The sequence below is a fragment of the Plodia interpunctella genome, chromosome 18 (assembly GCF_027563975.2).
Source record: "Plodia interpunctella isolate USDA-ARS_2022_Savannah chromosome 18, ilPloInte3.2, whole genome shotgun sequence".
In the NCBI taxonomy this organism is placed as follows: domain Eukaryota; kingdom Metazoa; phylum Arthropoda; class Insecta; order Lepidoptera; family Pyralidae; genus Plodia; species Plodia interpunctella.
The window spans coordinates 7,743,020-7,768,654 of NC_071311.1; the positions used below are offsets into that span (position 1 = coordinate 7,743,020).

At 36.9% G+C, this 25,635-nt stretch overlaps 2 protein-coding genes across 5 annotated transcripts; one reads left to right on the forward strand and one right to left on the reverse strand.

Annotated features, from left to right (window-relative positions):
* The first annotated feature begins 13 nt into the window (after positions 1 to 13).
* Positions 14 to 16,548, forward strand: ThrRS (Threonyl-tRNA synthetase). Of its 2 annotated transcripts, none has more exons than XM_053758313.2 (15): positions 14 to 114; positions 723 to 967; positions 2,995 to 3,166; positions 4,685 to 4,762; positions 5,531 to 5,659; positions 6,273 to 6,401; positions 7,319 to 7,465; positions 8,772 to 8,881; positions 9,713 to 9,868; positions 10,544 to 10,721; positions 11,138 to 11,260; positions 11,996 to 12,174; positions 13,425 to 13,599; positions 14,904 to 15,018; positions 15,607 to 16,548. In XM_053758313.2, the coding sequence occupies exons 1-15, from the start codon at positions 37 to 39 to the stop codon at positions 15,759 to 15,761; spliced, it is 2,169 nt and encodes a 722-aa protein (XP_053614288.1). In that variant the 5' UTR covers positions 14 to 36; the 3' UTR covers positions 15,762 to 16,548. The 2 variants fall into 2 exon arrangements, with proteins under 2 accessions (XP_053614288.1, XP_053614289.1); XM_053758314.1 differs by having other exon boundaries at positions 41 to 235.
* LOC128677453 (glutamate receptor 1) lies at positions 16,541 to 25,490 on the reverse strand. Of its 3 annotated transcripts, none has more exons than XM_053758316.2 (12): positions 24,553 to 25,490; positions 23,820 to 23,962; positions 22,936 to 23,083; positions 22,263 to 22,464; positions 21,394 to 21,563; positions 20,311 to 20,540; positions 19,011 to 19,110; positions 18,501 to 18,679; positions 18,164 to 18,268; positions 17,462 to 17,628; positions 16,986 to 17,187; positions 16,541 to 16,729 (listed from the first exon to the last, which is right to left on the reverse strand). In XM_053758316.2, exons 1-11 carry the CDS (start codon positions 24,767 to 24,769, stop codon positions 16,986 to 16,988), a joined length of 1,863 nt encoding a protein of 620 aa, XP_053614291.1. In that variant the 5' UTR covers positions 24,770 to 25,490; the 3' UTR covers positions 16,541 to 16,729. The 3 variants fall into 3 exon arrangements, with proteins under 3 accessions (XP_053614291.1, XP_053614290.1, XP_053614292.1); XM_053758315.2 differs by having other exon boundaries at positions 16,990 to 17,187; positions 24,553 to 25,489; XM_053758317.2 differs by having other exon boundaries at positions 16,990 to 17,187; positions 24,931 to 25,487.
* Between the last annotated feature and the right edge of the window lie 145 nt (positions 25,491 to 25,635).

Here is a 25,635-nt window from a genome sequence, read left to right on the forward strand (position 1 = left end):
GTGTTTTGTGTCACGTCTGTCTGTGTCAATCAATCAATGTCAAAAAGTAGGTACACGAGCACGATGGGTGACACTGCCGCTGAAGAAATTCAGAATCTCAATATTAATGAAAAGGCAGGATTTTAAACAATTTATTAATTAAAAATAAATTTCTGTGTATATTTACGTGATGTTAAAGTTATTTGGCCTTCGCGGGCGCTGTGTTGTCCGCCTGAAGGAGACCTATGCCACATGGGTTTGTAGGCCTCAATAATGTTTCGTCAGCAGTGATTCAGTTTTATAAAGAAACGTAACGTTGTGTGGTTTGAATAATTATGAATTTGTAAAGACACCTTACTATGTTCTGGTGAAAAATGCAGTATTATTCTTGTTTGAATTTTCATTATGTCAATAATCAATCATGATTCTAATCCCACATGGATTAGAATCATGATTGATTTAGTTTTTATTTATCTGAATATGTTATGTCCCATTGTTTACTAAATAGTAAATTTATGCTAATATTTCATGAACGCATATTTGCATAAATGATGCAATTTTCTAACTGTCTTTCAAAAGGTTTTAAGATTTAGAAGAAAAAAATAATTCAAACTTGGGCATAGACAAAATCAAAACATACCTACATTGTAATTTATCAATAGAGGAATTTCAATTTTTATTACATTCAATAAGCTAACAATATTGCCAAAGCCAAGTAAACAATTGGCCAATTTTCATTACAGTCTAAAACCAAAGCGATGAAGGAGAAAAAGAAGAAGTCTGAAGACACTGGAGCTGTCTCGGAGTTGAACCCGTGGCCCGAGTTCATCCAGAAGAGGATCAACCTCTGGGACAAGTACAAGGCTCAATATGTGGAGGAACTAGCGGCAAAGCCTGACGTGAGCATCGTGGTCACCCTGCCCGATGGGAAGACGGTGGAAGCCAAAGCTTGGAAGACAACTCCTTATGAGGTGGCTAAAGGAATTAGGTAAGTTTTAATTAACCTATACTTACTAATATTATAAAAGTGAATGTGTGTTTGTTTGTCTGTACCTTTATGTCAAAATGGAGCAATTGATTTGTGTGATTTTTGTATATGGAGATAGTTGATAGAGTGGAAATGGACACAGGATTTTTTTAGTTGCATGTGAAGATTCCGGGAATAGTTAGTAACATTACGAAACGTTCGGGAGGAACTATGTGGACAACAAATAGGAGAGTTGATCCTGGGCTCGAATCTTATAAAGCTGAGCCATCAAAATGCTCATATGACAGAGACAAAATTCGCGAATTTATGTTCAGATAAAAACACAAAATCAATTTATGTCTAGTCAATCTGTAACTTTACAGTGTAGAAAAATCTTGGTTTGTATAGAGCCAAACTAGATGTTTAGGAATGATAAGATATGATTCCACTTTAAAAGGTTATATGGTACTAGTACAACTTATATCTGTCAATTGATGCAGTGACTACAATGGACATATAGAATCAAGAATATATTTCAAGAGAGTAAACATTATTTTTCGCATTTTTAATTGAATTTGCAACAACATACCTTTGGCAACTTTTTGATGACTATGGAAAATTTAATTTAATTTTTTGAGACTATGGAAGATATCTATGTTATCTTCCATAGTCTACATATGATATGAAAGTAGATCAATGGGGAAGAAAAGGAAGACTGTAAAAAGACAGAGAATGTTAGGAATGATATGAAAGCCTGAAAGTTGAATGAATGTATGGTACGAAATAGACAGTTGTGGAAAGAAAATATATTATGCTATGAACCCATTAAAAATGGGATTTGGTAAGGTACTGGGACAATAATGAATGTTACAATAGTGTCTTCTTCATTGTTGTATTCCTCATGGCTGAGGGTCGTGGTCATCATTATTAATGGAGTGGTTTGCCAATGCCTTCTCCATACAATAGTGTAAATAAAGAAAATAACTAATTATTTCCAATGAAGTGTACTGTCCTTGGCTTTGAATACAATACTCAAATGTTTACACAAACTGTCCATAACCAATTGCCTTCTTTTGTGCTCGCAAGCGAATTCTGGAGGCAATAGTAAGTATACCAATACAGACAGCTCAATGGTTATCAATGTTTGTGTTTGATCTCATACCGTTTTTACGACTTGATTGTGTAATCTATCACTTGAAATGTAACTGTGTCCCTGTATTAAATATACTGACTGTTTTAATTATAATTTTAATTATAAATAAAATTACTGACTGTATCAAATATATTAACAAATAATACAATATCTTTCAATTTCAAGAGACTGCATCATTTTGTGTTAACAGCTTGCTTGTTAGAAATTTTTTTCTCAATCAAAATAATGATCTTTTATAAAGATATTTATAATGCAAAGCCTAGCTGTACTAAACCATGTCACGCATTGTATATTTCTTAAAATCCAAGACGCCAAGTTTTGGATACTACTTTAAATCATAACAATAAACTTGTGACAGATGTTGTTGAAATAGTAATTAAAACCAAATTTTAAATATTTGAGATTTTTATATTTACACTGCTATGTTGAGTACATTAATACATTAGTACGGTCTGTATGATGACCAGAGATGCTGGAGATCATGTGAAGTGGAGACGAAAAAGTAGGAAATCAGACCATTGGGCTCCGACGCTCAACGGCTAAGGAAGAAACCAGGCACACAGTGAGATGAGAGATAATTGTGTACATAAATAAAAAATACACAACAAAAATTGAAGAAAGAAAATTTGAAACATTTAATCTATATACAATTCCTAAATTTCACACATTTCCAGTAACATATGTATATTATATTATTATTATAAAGAGGTAGGCGTTTGTGAGTTTGTATGTTTGAGGCGGGTAATCTCCGAAACTAACGTAAAATCCGAAAGGTATATTAAACAAGATTGCTATAGGCTATATTTAATCTCAAAATTCTCACGGGAGCGAAGCCCCGGGCAATATCTAGTTTGATATAAAAAAGATATATCACTTATGCGAGTAACCCATTCAGCCAGGGCCTAGCGGATTCCACCATCATCGCACGAGTCAACAACGAGCTCTGGGACTTGGACCGGCCGCTGGAGGGAGACTGCAGGTTGGAGCTCCTGCGCTGGGACAACACGGACGCTCAGGCTGTCTTCTGGCATTCCTCTGCGCATATGCTTGGAGAAGCTTTGGAAAGGGTAAGCACTTCTGATTATTTAGTTTAATTTGCAGTATAGTTTAAACTTCTTTATGGGTTTGTTTTTTATCCTATTATATATTTTAAAAAAGGTATACCTCTGTCGTGTCTATTTGTCTGATTATATATATGAACTAAAAAACTATCAGACGGATTTTTGTACGGTTTTCACTAATAGATATTGTGATTCCTGAGTTTATGTGTATAATTTATTGGGTTTTACCCAACTTTTAATAATACAGCGTAGTATTTGGTGTAAATTGCGTATTTGTGTCGTATAATTATGTTATACATATATTAGGACCAGTCACCCAGATTGAGCTAGCCCCAAAGTAAGTTCGAGACTTGTGTTATGGGATACTAACTCAACGATACTATATTTTATAATAAATACATATAGATAAACATCCAAGACTCGGGCCAATCAGATAAAGATGATTTTTCCATCGGGGATCGAACCCGGGACCTCTCGGTTCAGAAGCAAGCACTTTACCACTGCGCCACCGAGGTCGTAAAAATATTGTAAATAGCTTTGTCTGCCCGTAAGGGACAAGGACGTTACGTATATTTAACAAATTCTTTGTCATAGTATCACTTAAATCTTTCTTTTTTTTTCAATTTGTCTAACAATATATGCCAAATGCTAGTTCTAATCGACTTTTGATACACCTATTAATTTTATGATTAATTCGTAATACATACCAGAGATATAACAATTAAATATATAACTTCATCGATAATAACATAGCATATTTGATAACAGATTATTTTGATTAATTTAAAACATTACTCAAAAATACTATTCTTGTAAATACGTATCTTAATCCAATTACATATGACATCGTTGACGTTGCTTCCGGTTCGGTTATAGTGTGGAAACCTAATCTAGATCGCTGATGATATGGGCTTTACTAAATGAAAACAAACAATGTATTTTATTTGATATGAAACTCACGCGTGTTTCACCCAAACTGAGAGTAGAAATCTGACTACCGTGATAACATTTGTGTGGCGATTGTTGTAAACTAGGTAACTGGCTAACAGCCCCTGGTAACCCTTAAGCGAAGACTCAAAATTCGTGGGTGCGATCACGTGATCTAAAAAAAATCTCATCCAAAAAATTGCCACGCGAATTTATGAGCAGTTTGTGTGAGAGCTTTTGTTTACCGCAAGAAAAACCAGCAATGTACGTCGAAACTGCAACATTTTGCGTGGTGTTTGCCGGCATAAAATATAGATATATATTATGCCATCGCAGACTCATTTATAGACCTTCAAAAGAGTAATATTTATTCTATATATTGTTTTATTATATATAAATACGCTCGTGCGTAGCCGCGGACAACAGCCAGTAATAATTAAATCAGCGCATTAGCGACTTGAATATATTCTGACACCAGCCTTGTAATTCATAAGACTTGAAGTACCTGTTTTCTATTACCAAATTGATTGTAAAAAAATCACTTCCCCAATTTACCTTGTGACTGCTGATATTTTTATCCTTTTCTATTGTTCTCAGGTGTACGGAGGCTGCCTTTGCTATGGTCCACCAATCGAAGAAGGGTTCTACTACGACATGTTCTATCCTGATAAAGGGGTATGTAAGCGTTTTCGTTACGATTCAACTCTTAAACTTTTTTTTAATATTAGGACAAATCACACAGATTGAGCTAGCTCCAAAGTAAGTTCGAGACTTGTATTATGGGATACTAATTTAACGATACTATATTTTATAACATATACATATATAGATAAACTTCCAAGACCCGGGCCAATCAGAAAAAAATCATTTTCCATCATGACCCGACCGGGGTTCGAACCCGGGACCTCTCGGTTCAGAGGCAACCACTTTACCACTGCGCCACCGAGGTCGTCGACTTGACCTTGACTTGATAGAAGTCGGTGCATTTCACTTCTCACCATCGAATCTATTCGAAATGAGACGTAGCGAACCAATCACATTACGTCATTGTGAGGCAACGACAATCACACTACAATGTGATTGGTTCGCTGCGTCTCACATTGAATCGATTCGATGGTGAGAAGTGAAATGCAAACCCCCACTAACCTCTCCGATCAAAGAGAAATTTTATTTTGATTTTGTTGAATCAGTTAATTCCATAATTCTGTTCGTCCTCCACGAACCGCGTCGAACGATCCCTGACAAAAGAGTAAGAAAGAGAAAAAACACAGCGCTTTCCTTGTCTGGCGCTTGTTTAATGAAACGAGATTAAGTCCAGGTTACCAGGGTGACATAAATGCCCTGTGTGTGTGTCATGTAACTAAATAACGTTTGTTTTTTGTAATCACAATAGATTTTAGGTCAATCTTGTGTCTAGAGTGTAACATATTAAATGACTTGTAGATATCCTCAACGGACTTCCACGTGCTGGAAGGGCTGATAAAGAAGATAGCAAAGGAGAAGCAGCCGTTTGAACGTCTGGAGTTGACCAAGGAACAACTGCTCGAGATGTTTGACTACAATCCCTTCAAGGTAATTTTTCAAGTGTATAATATTTATTATGAGGTCTTCTTTCATTCTTTACTCTTTTTTTTAACCCCCGACACAAAAAGAGGTGTGTTATAAGTTTAACGTGTCTGTCTGTGTATCTCTGTGTGTGTCATCGTAGCTCCCGAACGGATGAAAATATTTTCGTTCGTTTTTTATGTCATATAATTTTATCCCGAGTGTTCTTAGCCATGTTTCATGAAAATCTTTTCAGCCTTTCAAAAGTTGTAGCGAAATGAATATTGAAAGTCGGGGTTTTTTTAATTTGTCTATCAAATAAACTTGTTATAGCATAGTTATCATCATATCGAATGTATTATTTCTAAAACTGGTGTCCGATTTTATTCAAGTCGCCTAAAGGCATCTGACATGACTTTACGACTACTTACCGCCATCTAGCGTCAGGTAGTCGCATACACACTAGGGAACTAAACTGTCCGCAAGTGTGCAGGTTTCCTTGCAAGTGGTGGCCTATGAAAACTACTATTATATAAGTCAGACTGGTATACAAACTCATATGGAATGAGTAGTATTCGAACCTGAGACCTTTCGTTCATCAAGCGGGGGTGTTAGTGAGCATTCTTTATTTTTGTCCTAGGTACGGATTCTGAACGAGAAAGTGAACACTCCAACCACCACGGTGTATAGATGTGGACCACTCATAGATCTGTGTAGAGGCCCGCATGTGAGGCACACCGGCAAAGTCAGGGCTGTTAAAGTCACTAAGGTAATTTGTTACTATGTAACCTAATTTGATATGTGTTGTAGACACGTATGATACTAAATGTCATCATTTGATAATATTATTTTGTTGTTTTTTTTTTTTTTTTTTAATCTAGCCTGTAGGTGTTGTGTCCCACTGCTGGGCAAAGGATTTTTTTTGTTAGAAAAAAAATAAATATAGATTTTGAAAATTTTTATCTCCAATACGTTTATTAAACTCCTGAAAAGCCAGCCCTGAGTTCACCTTGTATAATATCCAGTTGTCAGTTATCCAAAAGTGACAAGTAAACATTAAATATTATAAAGATTTTTATGTTTATTACAAAAAATGTCGCTCTACCGATTATGATGAAATTTTGCGTAGTCGTTTTCGCTATTCTAATATAATTCATTTAATACATATACTTATTATATCTTTCATCTTAGCGAGTTTTAAGTACAGTCGGCGGCAGGATAAACCAGACCTCCATGTGGTGTGCGTGTGTGAATCTCTTACGAGTTACAACAATGTTTACATATATGTTTCTATGTGTTATTATGTTACACTAGATGTCGCCCGGGGCTTCGCTCCCGTGAGAATTTTGAGATAAAATATAGCCTATAGCAATCTTGGATAATGTACACTTGTAATGGTGAAAGAATTTTTGAAATCGGTTCGGTAGTTTCCGAGATTATTCGTCTTAAACAAAAAAAAAAAAAACGTGTTGCACTCCGGGAGTGCCGGCAGAAGTGAAAACTTGAATATATAACGTTGTGCACTTTTGACGTCTTACGAATTTTCGATCAGGGTCACGTGTCCTGACGCGAGTTAAACATTTTTCACCCATCACAAAAAGTGCACAACGCCGCTAAAGAAGTTTTCCCTTCAAGAAACGCTATATAATAGTTATGTTACGTATATGTTTCTGTGTGTTCGTATAGAACTCGGCAACTTACTGGGAGGGTAAAGCGGAAGCGGAAAGTCTCCAGCGGGTGTACGGGGTGTCGTTCCCGGAGCCCAAGCAGTTGAAGGAGTGGGAGACGATTCAGGAGGAGGCCGCTAAGCGGGACCACAGAAAGATTGGCAGGGTAAGTGGTGCTTATCTCGACAGTATACATAATAACACTAGAGATAAGTCGGAGTACCCCTCATTTTCAGCATTTGATAAATCGTGATAACAATATTTTGTGTGAAAGAAAGAAAAAATGTTTATTTACTATAACAATATTATATCTAATTATACAGGAGTAGATGTGGGAATTTTGAGATAAAATATAGCCTATAGCAATCTTGGATAATGTACCTTTCTAATGGTGAAATAATTTTTGAAATCGGTTCGGTAGTTTCTTCGATTACCCGCCTCAAAAATACAAACTCACAAACGCTTACCTCTTTATAATAATAGTATATAGATATTCAACCCGGCCATTTTATGTATACCAAAAATGTCTCCCCTCGGTATAGTCTTGAGATGAGAACCACAACGCTAGTCTCCCGAGGATACCGTTACAAAATTAAAAATTACATACAACAAAGATATATTTTCAACCTTTTAGAAAGTAGTCTGTGATGGTACTATCCTACAAAAACACTTTTTGTAGGATGTTGTCGTAAACTATAGGTGCTGCAAGTCGAAGTCCCCACTCATTTTCGCGTGTACCCGGTTGCGTTCGTGCTTGTGACTCCGCGAATCCCGGGGACAGCGTAAAAAAACAACCTTGAATTTTGAAGATTCAGCTATGATTTTACAGATCGCCGGTGTTACGTGAACCCTCCTTGGGAATGCTATGCCCATCAGCTGCCTAGGCTTTGTCCCTTTGTCCTATTTTAGGGCGGCACCATACGCCACGTTATTTCGTATATATTACGGCTAAACCCCAAAGCGTAACTCTATAAATTTCATACTTTCAATTGGTATGGAATTTGTCTATTAACCAAACAGGTGAAAGTTTAAAATTATTTTTTTCATTGTTAGTTATCTAAAAACTTTCAGCAAAGAATATGAATATATATATATATATTCATATTCTTTACATACATTGGTATAAGTTGAAAATAAGCTGAAAGTTTTAGACAACCTTTTTGCAATTAGTTTTTTGCTATACAGGGTGATTTTATACATTGGCATTTTTATCTTCATGAAATCGAAAAAAAAAAATCAGTAGATCCATATGTTTTCCACAACTTAGCTATTTAAATTTGTATAGAACAGTTGTTTTTTTTCGCGATTTCGGAGTTATTCCCATACAAAAAGATGTTCAGAATCATGGACTGAGCGTATAGACAAAATATTGCCAATGTGTAAAAAGTCACTCGGTATAATAGGATATAAAAGGTTTTTTAAAATGTAATTGACGCCAACTTTACCCAAATCATTTATGTTTATTGTCGCAGGAACAAGAGCTGTATTTCTTCCACGAGTTGTCCCCGGGCTCGTGTTTCTTCCAGCCGCGCGGCGCCCATATTTACAATACTCTCGTCAACTTCATCAGAGAACAATACAGGTAATTTTTCAATCAATCAAGCAATCAAGCAATCAGTCAGTCAGTCAATCAAATTAAGATCAAGAGGTTCTTGTCGATATACGATCGAAGGAGAAAATTAAGCTGAAATATGGAAAGAAAAGGATGTGTCGTTTGGTAAACACAGTAGAATGTCCGTAGAAGTGCCGACTACTCCATCGACAAGGTAATATTTTAATACGTTTTAAATATAATGTAGTAATAATTATTTTGTAATGTTGTCAAAGTTAAAACATAGTTCGATTACAGTCATACTCAAAACCGGTATTCTCGTCCGCAGTGATCCAGGGACACTTGGGTAGTATCCAAACGTAGTGAGAAATTACAAAATACAAGAATACGCTTCAGTGATATTTCGACTAAACAATAAACGAGCGATATATCAAAAATGATGTGTTGTAATTGGATCAGCGTATGAGAATACAAAAAGTATTATATATTTCAACGGTCAAGTCTGACTGCTCACGACTGAACTCTGTGACCACAGGTCGTTCTAATACGTCCTGGAATGTTCGTGGTATAAAAGGTACTTCCCGACAGGTCCGAGGTATAAAATGTACGCCTCGAAACGGTAGAGGTATAAAAGGTACGTCCCGCAACGGCCGAGGTATAAAAGGTACGTCCCGAAACGGCCGTGGTATAAAAAGTACGTTGCGAAACGTCCGCGCTATACAAGGTACCTATTATAATTGATTAACATATTTTTAAAATATATTTCACGACAGGTATTAAACGCACATACCTACCTTTTTTATTTCGTTTAATATATAATTATGCAACGCGAAACTTGAAAAGTATTTTTTTTTGTTCTAGAATCCGCGGCTTCCAAGAAGTGGTGTCCCCTAACATGTATAATGCTAAGTTGTGGCAGACCTCGGGACACTGGGCGCATTATTCTGACAACATGTTCTCGTTCGACGTCGAAAAGGAGACGTTTGCACTGAAACCCATGAACTGCCCGGGACATTGGTAAGGGTTAGCTTTTTTTTTATTTTTTTCAAATCCTGGGCTTCAACGCCGAACGGCGGTTGAAACCGGGAGAGCGATCAGAGAGAGAGAGAGAGAGTTATTGCATGAAAATCAAAATTACTGACACACATAATATTAGTGACTATTGCCCGCGGCTTCGGCGCATGGATTTCCCATCGCAACAGTTTTTCCGGAATGAACGGTTCTTCCTTTGTTCTACTTCGAACTACATGTGTGCAAAATTCAAGAAGAATGGTTGAGTAGATAGAGCGTGAAGAGGTTACATACAAACAAACAAACTTACTTTCGTATTAATAATAATAGTTAGCATTAGTGTATAGCACACAAAATCAACTCCATCTAATAATAATAGTGGCTTTCCATTGCTATCCTTTGATTGAAGTTTACTATCTGCACGGGTAAACAAGCAACTGATTCAAAGTTTTACTTCGCTCCTACATGCTATAGTAAGTTTATTTATAATAACTTCATGTTTTGTCTACTCGACTGATCTTAAAGTTTTGCACACATGAAATTAGTCTACGTAGGACATAGGGTACATTTTGATTTCAGAAATAGTACTATTCCCGTAAGTAATTAACGCGGGCGAAGCCTCGGACAGAAGCCAGTATTCTTTAAATATTCGTCGTCTGAAAACTTATTTATTTTTCACAGTTTAATGTTTGACAATCGGATCCGTTCGTGGCGGGAATTGCCTCTCCGTATGGCCGACTTTGGTGTTTTACACCGCAATGAATTGAGCGGGGCTCTGACCGGTCTAACCCGAGTCCGGAGGTTCCAACAAGATGACGCGCATATATTCTGTACCCCGCAACATATTGAACAAGAAATGGTAAGTTATATAATGTAATTTATGAATATATTCTTTGATAGAAAGTTCTAGAAATTACACTTAAAATTGACTGCTGTATCGCGAAAGGCATAAGGTTGGTTATCGTCTACGTATGTCTGATTTTGGAGTTTGACCGGTCTAACCCTAATTCGGTAGTTCCAACAAGTTGACGCGCATATATTCTGTACCCCGTAATATATTGAACATGAAATGGTAAGTTATAGTGTAATTTATGAACGCCCCGGGGCTTCGCTCTCGTGGGAATTTCGAGATAAAAAGTACTCTATGTATTATTCCAGGGTATTTTCTACGCGTGTACTAAATTTCATAACAGTCGGTCCAGTAGATAATGCGTGAAGAGGTAACAAACTTACTTTCGCGTTTATAATATTAGTTGGGACAATATCTGCCATCAGATCGGGTGCCTGGAGTTCCTGGAGCACGTGTACAGCACGTTCGGGTTCACGTTCCAGCTGAAGCTGTCCACTAGACCGGAGAAGTTCCTCGGGGACCTCGCCACCTGGGACCAGGCCGAGAAGGTGAGCTGTTTCGATTGTCGTCATTTCACTCTCCAACAGCCTCTAAGTACCACCCTCTCACGGATCTACGTGATGAGATTTCATTTGAAACAAGTAGCACTAGCACCCTTGTACTCGTGGCGACATCTACCACGCCACATGCACAACGCCGCAGATGTAAAGAGCCGATCAAACGAAACGAATAACAAGCCACACAAGTGATCCACGACTCTACGGACAGATGGCACGACGGTCGACTCACTACCGGAAGCTAACAAGCCTAGACCGCGCAGACAGTGCGTTTTCGATTGGAAGCATAAATACAAGCTCCGACACGACACCGTCCGCCGCGTGCGGCGCCGGCGCTGCGCTGGCGGCTGGAGATCTTCCCTGCGGTGCCGGTCGACCATAATCACCTAGTTCCCGCTATATACTCATTTTTATAATGGAATCTATACATATAATAAAATTGTAAGTGGGCTATGTCTGTATATAGGAGATATGAAAGAAAATTATGGGGAGCCTTTATGGAACTAATATAAGGCAAAACATTTTTATTTTAGAATTTCTGACTGTCCCTCTGTCTGTATGTTTGTTCGCGCATCACGCGAAAACTACTGGATGGAATTGGATGTGGTTTTCACAGTTGTATAATTAACAGTCTAACTTAAAATCTGGCGTACGTTTTATCGCGATACGTTACTTCGAGCCTGAGCTATTGACAATAATAAGATATGAGCGAACTTCATTTTCTAGGATCTGAAAGATTCCCTAAATCGCTTCGGCAAGCCGTGGCAACTGAATCCAGGCGATGGAGCTTTCTACGGCCCCAAGATCGACATCACCATACAAGACGCCTTGCGGAGATCGCACCAGTGCGCCACCATACAGCTGGACTTCCAGCTGCCTGAACGATTCAACCTTAGTTATGTTAGGTAAGGACACGAAAATGTGTAACATTATATTTACATTATTGAAATTTTTTGCGGTATGATATGTCCTTATTGTGTTGGGTAAATTCACGAAAACAATTATATAACTTTATTTTATTATTACAATTTTTTGTGGTAGGATTCAACCTTAGTTATGTTAGGTAAGGACACGAAAATGTATTTACTATTAGCATTAAATGTGGTAGGAATCCAGCTCAATTACGAGTAAATCTTAGTTATGTTGGGTAAGGACATAAAAATATATTTGCTTGTACCTGTGGTCGAAAGGTCCCAGTTACGAATCCTGCCTGTCATATGAGTTTGTATTCAAATCTGACTCGTGGTGATGGAAAAACAGCGTGAGGAACCCTGCAACCTTTTTCATACAAAAAACATCCAAACCTCTTTAAATCTTCTCTTTGAAGGAAAAGTTATCTATTGTTAACTTTATTGTGCAACAAAGTTTAAATAAAAAAAGGGCTACGTGACGTGAGTTCGGTCCACAACGCCCATCGTGTTTTTGCTGAATTATTTGTACACCTTAGCGAGTTTTTTTTTAATTGCTTGTGGTGTAGATGTAAAATATACTGACGCCTCACTGACGCGCGCGATTCGTAACCTCAACCAGAATGCCGTGTTTTCGTGTTCTCTGAGCGAATTCATAAGAACAGCTTTATATATTGTGTTTCACATCGATATATATATATATATATATATATATATATATATATATATATATATATATATATATATATATATATATATATATATATATATATATATATATATATATATATATATATATATATATATATATATATATATATATATATATTATAATCAGCACTCGGATCACAATCATAACCTGTTTTGATATACCTTTTGACTATGTACATTATGTACTTTTATATATTATTAGAAAGAAAAAAAAAACATTGTAAGAAACAATAATGGTAAGCCGATCTGACATGATAGGGACCAACACTGTTCAAATGAGTTTCTTTCGGCATTTCTTCTCAGCAGTGGTCGTTCCGAAATGCCAGTAGTTTGTAGCTTGTGAGAAATAACTATAAATATAAAGATTGACGAGAAAAAGTGCCTGTGAACGTCTAATTTCTGAATAAATGATTTGAATTTGAATTTATATTACAAGTTATAATAATAATTGAAATGGGATGTTTGTCTATCGCATTGGTGAGAACTGTAAAGATAGATAAGCTTATGAATTAATAAATAAATGTGTTGTTTCACAGCGAAAGCGGTGAAAAGAAACGGCCAGTGATAATCCACCGCGCGGTTCTGGGCTCAGTGGAGCGCATGATCGCGATTCTCAGTGAGTCGTACGCGGGCAAGTGGCCCTTCTGGCTCAGTCCGCGGCAGGTGTGCGTTGTACCCGTCGGGCCTAACTTCGATGACTACGCTGTACAGGTAATATGCTGTGTTTTGTGAGCAAATTTCTCTGAAAAACGGTGTAACAGACATTCCTAGAGCGCACACGTTAACTTTTGCATTATTTATTTTTTGCAAATTTGTCCTTTCAGTAGTTGAAAAATATCCTAGAGTATCATAAATATTCCTAGAGTGTCACACGCTAGGAGTGTATACTAAGGCCTGGGATGCATTATAGCGATAGACGCACATTTTGGCTAAATTTGTGCCGAGGGACCCTCGTACTAGCTTTTGCACGCGGCATCGCCCGCGTTTAGTACGTATCGAGATGAAACTTATACCAAATTTTACGTTAGACCATCTGCTGTGAAAACTGCGTCATATTCATATGCAACCTGAGTAAAATCTGTCACCATCAATAACACACTGCATAGAAGAAGAAGTTATTAGAGCTATGACCAAGTGTGACTATATGATAAGTAGTTTTCCATTTACAAGTTGTACATTGTGTGTAAATCATTCATTACATGTTTGTGTGGATATTAAAATGAAATGCTGTTATTTAAACTATAGTTAAAGTATTATTGCTCAAAGCTTTCCGAATTACAAGACTTTGTAAAGCAGCTACGCTTTGTTTGGAATCTCTTTCGATGTATTTCGCCTGCGCTGGCACATTTGGATCTACTGTCATAAATTTTGAAATTCAAAATCCGCTCGAACGCTTTGACGCGTAAACATTACGATCAAGCTAGCGAGGCAAGAGGGTGGCGTGATAAATTTATAAACATTAAATAAAATAATAAGAACAGACCGGGGGACCGGGGTCATCGACGAAATCATATAGCGTTATATACGTCAAGCGGGTTTAATATATCGTGGCGTGTTTCCACAAAATTGTCAACACAGATTCAAATAGTATACGAAATACGGAAGAAAGATAATTTTACAATAAAAATAGCTGGGACATAGCTACAGTAAAAGTTTCGGGATAAAACGCTCCACCTACCTCTAGCCTCGTGTGTTATTCCAGTTTACATTCTACCAGGTGTACCATTTCAGCGAAATCCGTGCAAGATTTAGCGTGATTGAATTACAAACATCCAAAGTTTCGCATTTATAAAAACCAAAACTGGGGTTGCTGTGGCGCTGCAGCGCATCGCGTATGTTCGCGGAGGAGCTCGTGGATGGATAATAAAATAAACGAATAATTTGTTATACTAACATTGATTTAAGTATTACATACTAATCCAATATGGACTTAGTCTGAAATAAAATTTTCAATTCAATTCAAAATTCGAATAACAAATAATAACAAAAATTAAATGTTTTTATTCCTGTTCCAGGTGAACAAGCAGTTGTTCGAAGCAGGCTTCATGTCTGAAGTGGACACGGACGCGGGCGACACACTCAACAAAAAAGTCAGGAATGCTCAACTTGCGCAGTTCAACTATATTTTGGGTAAGTCCAGATTTATAATATACTAGCTGCGCCCCGGGCTTCTCTCCCGTGGGAATTTCGGGATAAGAAGTATCCCATAGTGTTATTCCAGGTTATTTTCTACCTGTGTACCAAATTTCATAATAATCGGTCCAGTAGATAATGCGTAAAGAGTTCCTATTTATTCCTTTTTCCTATGATATTAATTTGCATCTGTTGAGAAATACAAAACGATTTTTTATTGTAGCGAAATATTGAAATATTTTCGTCCGTAGTTAGTTCAAATATCACGAGACATATTATGTTTCCTGTTGGTTTCAAAATATTGCAGGTTATTTATTTACATGATTCATTGCCAGTGAGGGATAAGAAACTTTCTGCACTCTCCTTGACTTTCCCCAGAAACTGGGATTGTCTCGATTCGTACCCTTCGTTTTCTTTTTTTTTTTGGGCTCCGATGCTTAACGGCTGAGGAAAAAGTGAGGAAAACGCTCGGATAAGAGTTTTTCTTTTTTTTTTTACGATTTCTTTAAACACGCCTCGTATTTATTTTGACCTTATATGAATGAATTAATTTTTATTAGTATGTAATTGATGTTTCGTTTCCAGTGGTGGGCGAACGTGAAAAGCAATCCGGTACAGTGAACGTCCGCACTCGAGACAACAAGGTCCACGGCGAGATGTCCATTCAGGGCCTCGTCGACCATCTCAACCAACTTGTTAAGGACAAAACCCTATCTGACGACTGTAGTCTATTAAAATAGGCTTAGTGTGACATAAAATTAATTTTATGTAGCGGAGATGTGGCTTTAAGTGATATTTTTATTACAAGACCCAGTCTAAATTACAATTTTAAGGTTTAAATCCTAATTTACATTCTATTGTTTATTCGATATTATTTTTTTAAATTTAACCAGTGATTTCATTGGTCCTCCGGTAAATAAATTGATTTAACGCTTTTTTTTGGGTAAGTTATACTTAAAAATACAGACCGTGTTACAGTGTGAAAAGTATAAACTTTTTGTGAGTCGCTGCTTCTTTATCAGGGTCATATTATGTATGTCTATGCGTAGGTTATATTCAAAATCTATTTCTCCATCTATACCTTAATTTGAGTAGTAATTTATTGAAGTAGCTTTTTAAAATCTGTCAAGGTGTTTAAAATATCGTTAGCACAGTTTGTATTAATTTAATTTGTAAGCATTTAGGATTAACGCACACCGCATTTTACGCTTTTATTGCGAAAAAATACGACTCAATGTTTCGATGAAAATAATTACGCCTAGCGTGTACGAAAAAATACATGGCGTACCTACTACACACTCGGGGCAAAAATTTTATATGATAAAAATGACAGGCGCGCCGCAATTAACGTTTAAAAAAGTTGTGTGCGTTATCCCTTAGAGACAAGCACTGATCAATCTGGCTTGATCTGATTTAAAAAGTATATTTTGATCAGTTTTGGCCTCGTACTATTCCGATGGATATTCATTTAATTTTATTTATGCTTAGGTTTAACACGGTGGTCAATAAAATTATTGAGTTCGAAAATCTGTTTTTATTTCAACAGATTTAGTGAAGACATTTTAAGGTACACTATAATAGTGTTAATCACTATAATCCTAAATTTAATCTAATCCTACAGTAACCAGTTTAAATCTTCAGTAATGGTACTTTTGTATTTTTTATCAAATATTTAGACTTCAAATGTTTCAGTTTGTCGCTTTTCATCCTGTAACAAAAATACTGAAATCATTCGCTGATATATAACACGCCTGGCGTAAAAACCAGAAGTTCCATAAATCAACCTTATCGACTCATCTAAATATATTAAAATCGTTCGAGATCTATGTTAAGACTCGACAAATCTATAAATCAACCTTAACGACAAAAAAACTATAAACTCATCTAAATACATTAAATTCATTCGAGAACAGACAGACGCGGGAAGAGGTTTTGTGATTAATTTATATTGAAGTATAACGTACTCACAGTCTACCAAACAGGATCTCCACAAACAGTATACCCACAGACAAGAGAGTTCCGTATACCATTAGCAACATGACTGGCTTGAGGTCCAGTATACCCACGCTGCTGAACGCCGCTACTTGCCCAGAGCAGTGGGGTTTGGGGATCTGCATCCGACGGTTTACGGCTGATTGGATGCCGGATTCACGGATTTGCTTAAATCTGGAATAAGTATAAGCTAAAATTTATTATTTATTAGCTTACGCCCGCCTGAATTTGATAGAAACGTGATTTTCATACAAACTTTGTGAGATAAAAAGTACCAAATGTGTGTTATTCCAAGTTACTAAATGACCCGTGTACTAAATGTCATAACAACCGTCCAGTAAATTTAGTGTGAAAGAGTAACAAACATACATCCTCACAAACTTTGCTATGAAGAATTGGAAGAAAAATAACACTTATTTTTATCTTCGTTTCGGTTTAAAATACTTACACTATCCTCAGAAGCTCCAGGTACGGAGAGTCCTTCTTTACAGGCACCAGTGGCTCGAATCCATTGAGGTAGTCTACCTCCACGAGGTCACATTTCTCATACTCTAAAAAGGTTTTCTCTATTTGACGGTACACTGGTTCTACTATCGAGTGGAATGCGAACAGGCCCTGGGGGAAAAGCATTTAGATTTCTTGTATCTTATATGTTAATTATTATGAACAGTTTTTAATCATAGTTCCACCAAATCAACCTAAGGTGTACCACCGGCAGAAGTTCCCTAAGCGAAAATCAAAATCAAATCATTTATTCAGAAATTAGGTCTTCACAGGCACTTTTTCACGTCATATTCTAAATTAAATGATATTTAATTGTAATAAAATAAAAGATAAATGCGTTTGTCAGGCAATCCATCGTGAAAATCTACTATAAATATGTAATCTGGATTAGCCCCGTGCTGTAAATGTCATAATTATACAATATATTGCTTACGGCGGCAATTCTTGTCACCTTATTACACGTTAAGATCTTTCTTATCTTCATCTTTGAAGCAAAATTGCAATATTATCATCACAACCACACCACAGCAACAGATTATTTATTTAGCCATAATGTGTCCTAATGTGTAAAGACCTACCTCCATTCATTCCATTAGGTCCAGTCCTTTTCCAATTTTTGCGGAATTTGTCCTGCCACACTACTTACCTGTCGAATTCTTTCGACGCCATCTTTGATATCGTAGAACTGTCCTCTTCCCTTCTCTGGTTCCAGTCGTTTGGATATCGCCACACGCACTGGGTCCGGGTACAGCTAGAACGAGAGATTGTAATATCAAACACTAGACTTTAAAAATATACTTTGTAAACAGAAGAGTATGTATTACATGGAAAGATTTCAAGCGTTTTATGGAAAAAGAATTATGGAAGAAGAAATCAAAAATCAGTATAAACTACAGGAGATTTACTGTCAAACAAAATCGATTCTTATTGCGCTGAACTAGCGTTCACATTCCGTTGACGCAGCAGTATCATAAACACCTTACCTTGAAAACAAAGTGGTTATAATCCACATCATTTGCCGCTATAGTTAGCTTGGAGTTGGCCAGTTGGGCCAGAGTTCTGATGGACTTGGACGGAGCCTGCAGAAGCACCACGATATTGGCTGAATATGCCGCGTACAGTGCCATTAGCGCAGCGAAGAATATCCACAGCATTATGCGACCTGGAAAAGAGCGTTTGAGTCCTGAGGGAAAACAAGCTTGGCGTGTAGTGTGACACGCTCGGCGCATTTCGCAAGAAAAGATAAAAACCAAAATCAACATCACCACCTCGAAATTAAAAGGTGAAGGTTAATTTCTTCCATTAAAAATATATATAATGCCGACTATACACCATCGGCAAACTTATTACGGATTCGGCATACATAGCTGGCTGGATACATTGCTCTCATAAAAACTACGAATAATGAACATTGTGTAGTTTGAATCGTGGTAGCCGACAGAAAACTCAATAGAATGTGTATTAATATAATTTCATAGTGCGTATATATTTACCTGACACCCTCCTAGGCTCCAACACACATCCTTGCTGGCTCACGGCACTCATGGTCAGTAGTAACGCGTCGCCCATACTGCCATCCAGTTGAGTCGGACTCTAGAAATTAACTTGTTACAATTTAAAACACATTCTGTGATAGTATTTACTTATTAGCTTTTGCCCGCAGGTTCGCCCGCGTAAATTTAAAAAAAAAATATTTCATGGGAACTATAATTATTATATATTTGACAATTTTATTTTAAATTTTATGAGTTCAGATGTGGCGCCATCTATTATGAGGTAGTAAAACTAATTATCCGTATTTTTTTTATAGAAATTTCAAGTAAAATTTTCGAAATTAATACTTATACAATAAATAATTACAAACTTGTATTTGAAACTACAACCTAAAGATGAACTTAAATCTAAAATTGTACATGTTTCACTTCAAAAATAACAAAAGTTTCATACTAACTTCTACTCCCTATTTCTTCCCTTCCTGGATAGAATTTCGGGATAAAAAGTAGCCTATATTTTAAACCAGGCCACATTCTATCTCTGAGCCGAATTTCATGCAGATCCGTTCAGTAGATTTTGTGTGATGCGCGTACAAACATACAGACAGACAAAAATTAAAAAAAATATATTTTGGCTTCTATTGACCCTAAATAGTCCTCTCCTATTTATTTTTCGTAAATATCTCCTATGTACAAACAGTCAGTCCAGTTACAGTTTTATTATAAGTATAGATTATGGTTCCAGAGAGAGACAGCAGAGGCATATTATTTCGATAACAAAACCGTAATTCTTTCGTAAAAAAGCAAAATTTATGTCAGCTGTAGAAGCATTAGTCAATTACAATCACTGAAGTTTAGACAAAAATCCACCAAAAGCTATAACCGGGTGAATTGCACGAGCGTTTGCACGCGGCGTGTAGCATTTCATTTGTGTCCGACATTTTTAATAACATATATTTTTTTAATTAAATAACATTGTACTAGCACTTTACTTATTTATAAAATAGGATAATTAAATTGATTACTGTGTGTGTATGGTACCTACAATTTAATTAGGACCAATGACATCCCGCGGCGGAGTTCAAAACGCGCGTGAAATTCACCCAACCAGCTTTTGGTGGTTTTTATCCAATAAGCAGCTTAAGTTTATTTTATACCCATGCCTTCTTTATCCTATTTCACTAAAGGGTCATTCCTCGCCCGCCTGCGCAAGAAAACTCTGCTCCGATCCGAAATATCTTTTTGTAAATTGGACCATATATATTTGGTCTTAAGATTTAAAATTAGTTTTTCTACTCACTGTTCCCCCTTTCGCCTCCCATTTACTAGTCACATAGAAGGCTGCGGTCGCTATGGCCGCGCACACGGCCACCGCCACCCAGACGCTGGACGAGAAGGGGAGGGAGAAGATGTTGGACACGTAAGAAAGAGGAGGCTGTCGGAATATGAAGCGGACTCGGAATGATGATAGAGTGTCCGTGTATGTGATCACTGAGAGGCGTTGTGGGTCCGATACTAGACAATTTGTACCTGAAACGATGTGGCTATTTACCAATGTAAGTTTTAAATTATCTATAAAAAGAAAATATTTGTATTTTTGTTTTTTTGTTTGCAATGTATCAACTCAAGTATGCATGTAGTAATGCCCGTTCAAATATATGCTACATTTTTATCAAAAATTAACCCCCAAATGATTATAAAAGGGGGGTGAAAGTTTGTATGAAAATGATGTCTTAAATTCACACGGGCCAAAGCTAGTATGACGTATTTTTGTATATTTTTTGGGATTTAAGTCCCACTGCGCATCTGAAGTGTCCACCAATTTCTTCCACGCATAGGTACAGGTACCTCTCTGTTATTTTCTCACCAATTCTTGTCAAATGCCTTTAAGTCATCCGACCATCTTGACTTCGATCATCCTCTTTTCCGGTATCCGTCGTTTGGAATAGTTTTTAATGCAGTTATTACTATTATTTAAACAATCCGACCTCGGTGGCGCTGTGGTGAAATGCTTGCCTCCGAACAGAGGTTCGATGCTCGGTCGAGTCATGATGGAAAATGATCTTTTTCTGATTGATCCGAGTTGGATGTTTATGTAATATCTTTGTTATAAAATATAGTATCGTTGAGCTAGTATTCCATAACACAAGTCTAGAACTTACTTTGGGGCTAGCCCCAAACAGATTGAGCTAGCTCAATCTGTGTGATTTGTCTTTTAATATATGTCTATTTATTTAATATATTCCCGAAATTGATTACAAAGCGTCCATAGTTTATAAAATTTAATAAACAAAGAAAGAAAATATTTATTTGCCATAAACATGAGTACAAATATACAAATTGATGTTAAAATGAAATGAAGATTTTAGTAAAATTGACTGACCTAACTCAGCGTTACCAGTATGGAGATCATTGATCATGCCGTCCCACTCCCCGCGCTGCTTGTACCCCCAGCGGTGGCTGAATATGTACCGTGGAGTGGCGTTCAGCATCTCAAAAGCTATCTTCACGTTCACCCAGCATACTTTAGCCACTACGTCATATTGGAGCTCCCTGTGATCAAATTCTTATGTATCTATTGTATATCTCCAAAAGATTGCCTGATAGATATTGCTCACGGTGATTCAGTGGCCTTTTGCGCATATATTTTTTTTTTATGTTTGTAACTGTAGGCACATAAATGTGCAATAATCGGTTGTGTTGTAACTGTTACAATATGGAAAAGGAATTCGGTACTATAAATGCACAAAAAGGAGTTCCATGCTGCGCGATCATTAGGAAGGAATCATTTCCAAAATCAATCATTTATAAAATTGACATGACTTCAGTACAGAGTAATTAATGTAAAGTCATATAGTAAAATTCATTCTTGTCTTTGTTAACATTTGAAAAATTGTAATGAAAGCGCGAGCGCAGCGATCGAAACGCTCTGCGAACCACCCATATATTGACATTGAAAAATAGTTGCACGCGAATGGGTGACAATAACAGCCACATGTTTCTGTATCTCGTTGTAGGCCTTCTGAGATATTTTCATTATATTACAAGCCAAGGGTTGTCACAAAAACTTAAAGACGTAATACTGTATCTGTATTGATCAATTTTATTTTACAAGCCCTTGATTTAGCTCCTGACGCGTCATATGGATTTACAGGAGCATTCTTCCTCCTCGCACCTCTCAGCCCCCACGATTGCCCTGTGGTATGCGAATTTCGAATTAAATAGGTCGGTCGGCTGTGCTAATATACTCACAGACGATCCTCCCTCGGCAGATGATATTGCGTGGAGTTGCTGTCCTGTATGACATTGGACATAGTGATAGGAGCTCCCATTACGTCTCTTCGTCTCCTGAACAGGGTCCTAGATGGCCTGGTGTCGGCTAGTGTCGCTGTGGTAGCATTGTAGTAGCCTCTCGGATAGTAAACCATTGAAGATGAATTCGAAGGCTTGTGAACTAAAATACAAATTAATTATTTTCATGTCCAATATCCAGGGCCCGGCCAAATAGATCCGTCGTGATTTGATGTAGAAGTGCAGGTTTGTATTTCACCTCTCACTATCGGATCGATTCGAAGCGAGACGCAGTGAACCAATCACAGCGCGGTGTGGTTGTCGTTGCGTCACAATGGCGCACTTTGATTGGCTAGTTGCGTGTCACTGCGAAGCGACTCGATTATGAGATGTAAATAACATAGTCGCACTGGGTTGATACGAGTGTACGTCGATGGATTAACGCAGAAGAGCACTAATTTACTTGTACTAGCTGAAAATTCAAGCCGAAAAGCCATGCTGATTTGATCGTCTATACGACTTAATTTTTTTTCTTGTATGTTGTTAATTGCAATTTTTAATATTTCCATTATTGTTTTTATCGGTTTTTCTTTGATTAATCAATTTTAAATAGTAGTAGTAGCTTTGAACTTACTCTCAGTCATCTTGTATCCATCCTCCGTTCTCTGTGCGACCACAACGTCGCTGTCGGAATACATGGGCCAGTCCGGGTGCAGCTCGTGTTGGCGGTCGTCGAGAATCAGCCAGCGGTATGGAGTAGCGAAGAGTTTTCGAGAAATTGCCTAAAAAAATACCAATTATGTCTAGTTTGAATTTCGTCGTTCATGTCGTCAAATTATTATGTCTAGTTATAAAGACAGCTAGAATGCAAGAGTCCACAGGCGCGTTTTGCCTTACACAATCAACAAAAACATGTCAACATTCAACAAAATACTGTCTACATAAACATATAATTACAATAACATGTTACATAATAGTAATCAACAAACATGTGTATAAACTTCAAGTGACAAAATATTTTTCTTGTTATATTTGCTTATAATGTTAAAAAACGCTTGACCTACTTCGTATTAATACCTTAGATAATAAAGAACTATTGTAATATGTCATGAAATTGTATGTATGAAAATAATAATGGTATGTATGAAATGTATCTAAATCACCATCTTGCAATGTGTGATAGATACATTATATACTTATGTGCGTAAGTATACTATTTGTGCAATAAAGTATTTGTACTGTAATTCCTGAAATCTTGACTCAAAGGATCTCGTCGCGGGAATGTAGCTAACATTAGGACTTTTGACTTTAGGTTCGTCTCGGAGTTCACTCATAGACTAATATTTTTATTTTTCCTTTTTACTTTTGTTACGGATGTTTTTCTTCTTTAAAGATTTGATGAAGCGTGTCGCAGATGACTCTCTATATTTGTACAGATATCTATAATCTGTAAAATGTGAGTTATGTTGAAATATATATTTTTTTAAATTGTATAATCGCCAAAATGTTGTGGCTTACAGATGCAATGACGTCATCGAAGCCAGGACAATGTGCGTCGAGTAGGAACATCGTGTAGTGGTCGTGGTACTTGGACTTGGTGTCTAACGAGGCCGAGCTGCAGCCAGAACGAGTGAGGTTCTTCATCAGCGTCACCTGTAGATCTAGAAGAACATTGTTATTTCTTTATTGTACAAAGAAAACGTGTTAAAAGTACACATAACAAGGATTATTTATGTATTTGACGACATCTCCAAAAAAATTATAAGTGACTGGTGACCAGAGTGACTGGTGACCAGAGTGACTGGTGACCAGAATGACTGGTGACCAGAGAGACTGGTGACCAGAGTGACTGGTGACCAGAGTGACTGGTGACCAGAGTGACTGGTGACCAGAGTGACTGGAGACCAGAGTGACTGGTGACCAGAGTGACTGGTGATTTGTATAATCTTGCCCAGGTAATCAGCATTGTCATACAGCGTGGCAATGCTGCAGCCTTCTGGGCATATTATCTCAAGACAACAAATTGTCGGGACTGGCGTTTTCGTAACGGACTTATCCTATGAAGGAATCTCTTCTAGTCAACTAGCAATAGTATGAGAGAATTGTGTTGTACCTATGTTTTAGTCAACACTGTTTAATTTCTTTCGGCATCTCAGCAGTGGTTGTTCCGAAATGTCTGTAGTTTATAGCCTAAATGGTCTGTGTTTGTAGCTTTATGAGAAATACTATAGAATTCACTCATTGTACTTACCAGGTCTCCAGCAAATGTTACATAATATCAAAAATGTCGGCGCTTGTTCGTTTTCAACGAATTGTTTTATGAAATCAATTGTTATCATATCTATTCCCAATATAGTTCTCAGGTGTATAATGGAAAAAAAGGTATAAAGGATATTCATTTTTGGTTCGATCGGAATAGAAGTTACGTCATATAACTTTCTCTCCGTATTTCGAGATTTTATAAACATTTATTTTCTGACGCCTTCAAAAATGGTTTTGGTGTTATTGCCTCGCGAGAATAAATAGAAATAGGTACTTTTCTACGTACTAAAACAGCATTCCCAAAGAGGGTTACCGTCAGACGTTGAAGTTTCGACGTACGTCAATACACGTCAGTGTAAATACCTACAATGTGCTCCGTCGTCGCCACGGAACAAGAGTGGGTCATGTTTCAAGGTAATATTAAAATTTCGAATTTCCAAAGTTTTCCAACCACGAAATCTAAAATATTTAATCAGTTGTGCTTGCGTTTACTATTTGGCTGCATAATAGCCGTAATTACATTCGTTAGAGCAATTAAAATGAAGTTTGAATGCATAATAAAACAGAGTTTGAAGGTTTTGGCGATTATACTTTGTTTTCAGTTTAAATTTAAAATTATCGATGGACAGTCAATGACTAAAGTGCTTATAATTATTAGCCCTTATTTTCATTCTTATCGAGTGTGCTATTGAGAATATTGGTGTCATTTCTTTATTCAAGTCGCCTAAAGTATAACAGGCTTTTATGGCTATCTACGGACATCAATCGGTTAGTACTCTCCTTTGCGCGTCGACGTTCTTCAACGATTTTAGTTTTTCCCAGAAGAGTGACACAATAGTGAACGAAACTGCCCCTAATAAAGATTCAGTTGGTCCAACTAGTTGAACGGAGCAGTTGTCAACCAGTATGCAAGTTTTTGCCCCAATAGTACAGTAAATATGAATTTGTGATTCTATCATTTTTTCATAAATAAATATATTAAGGAAAAATCACACAGATTGAGCTAGCCCCAAAGTAAGTTCGAGACTTGTGTTAAACTCAACGATACTATATTTTATAACAAATACATATA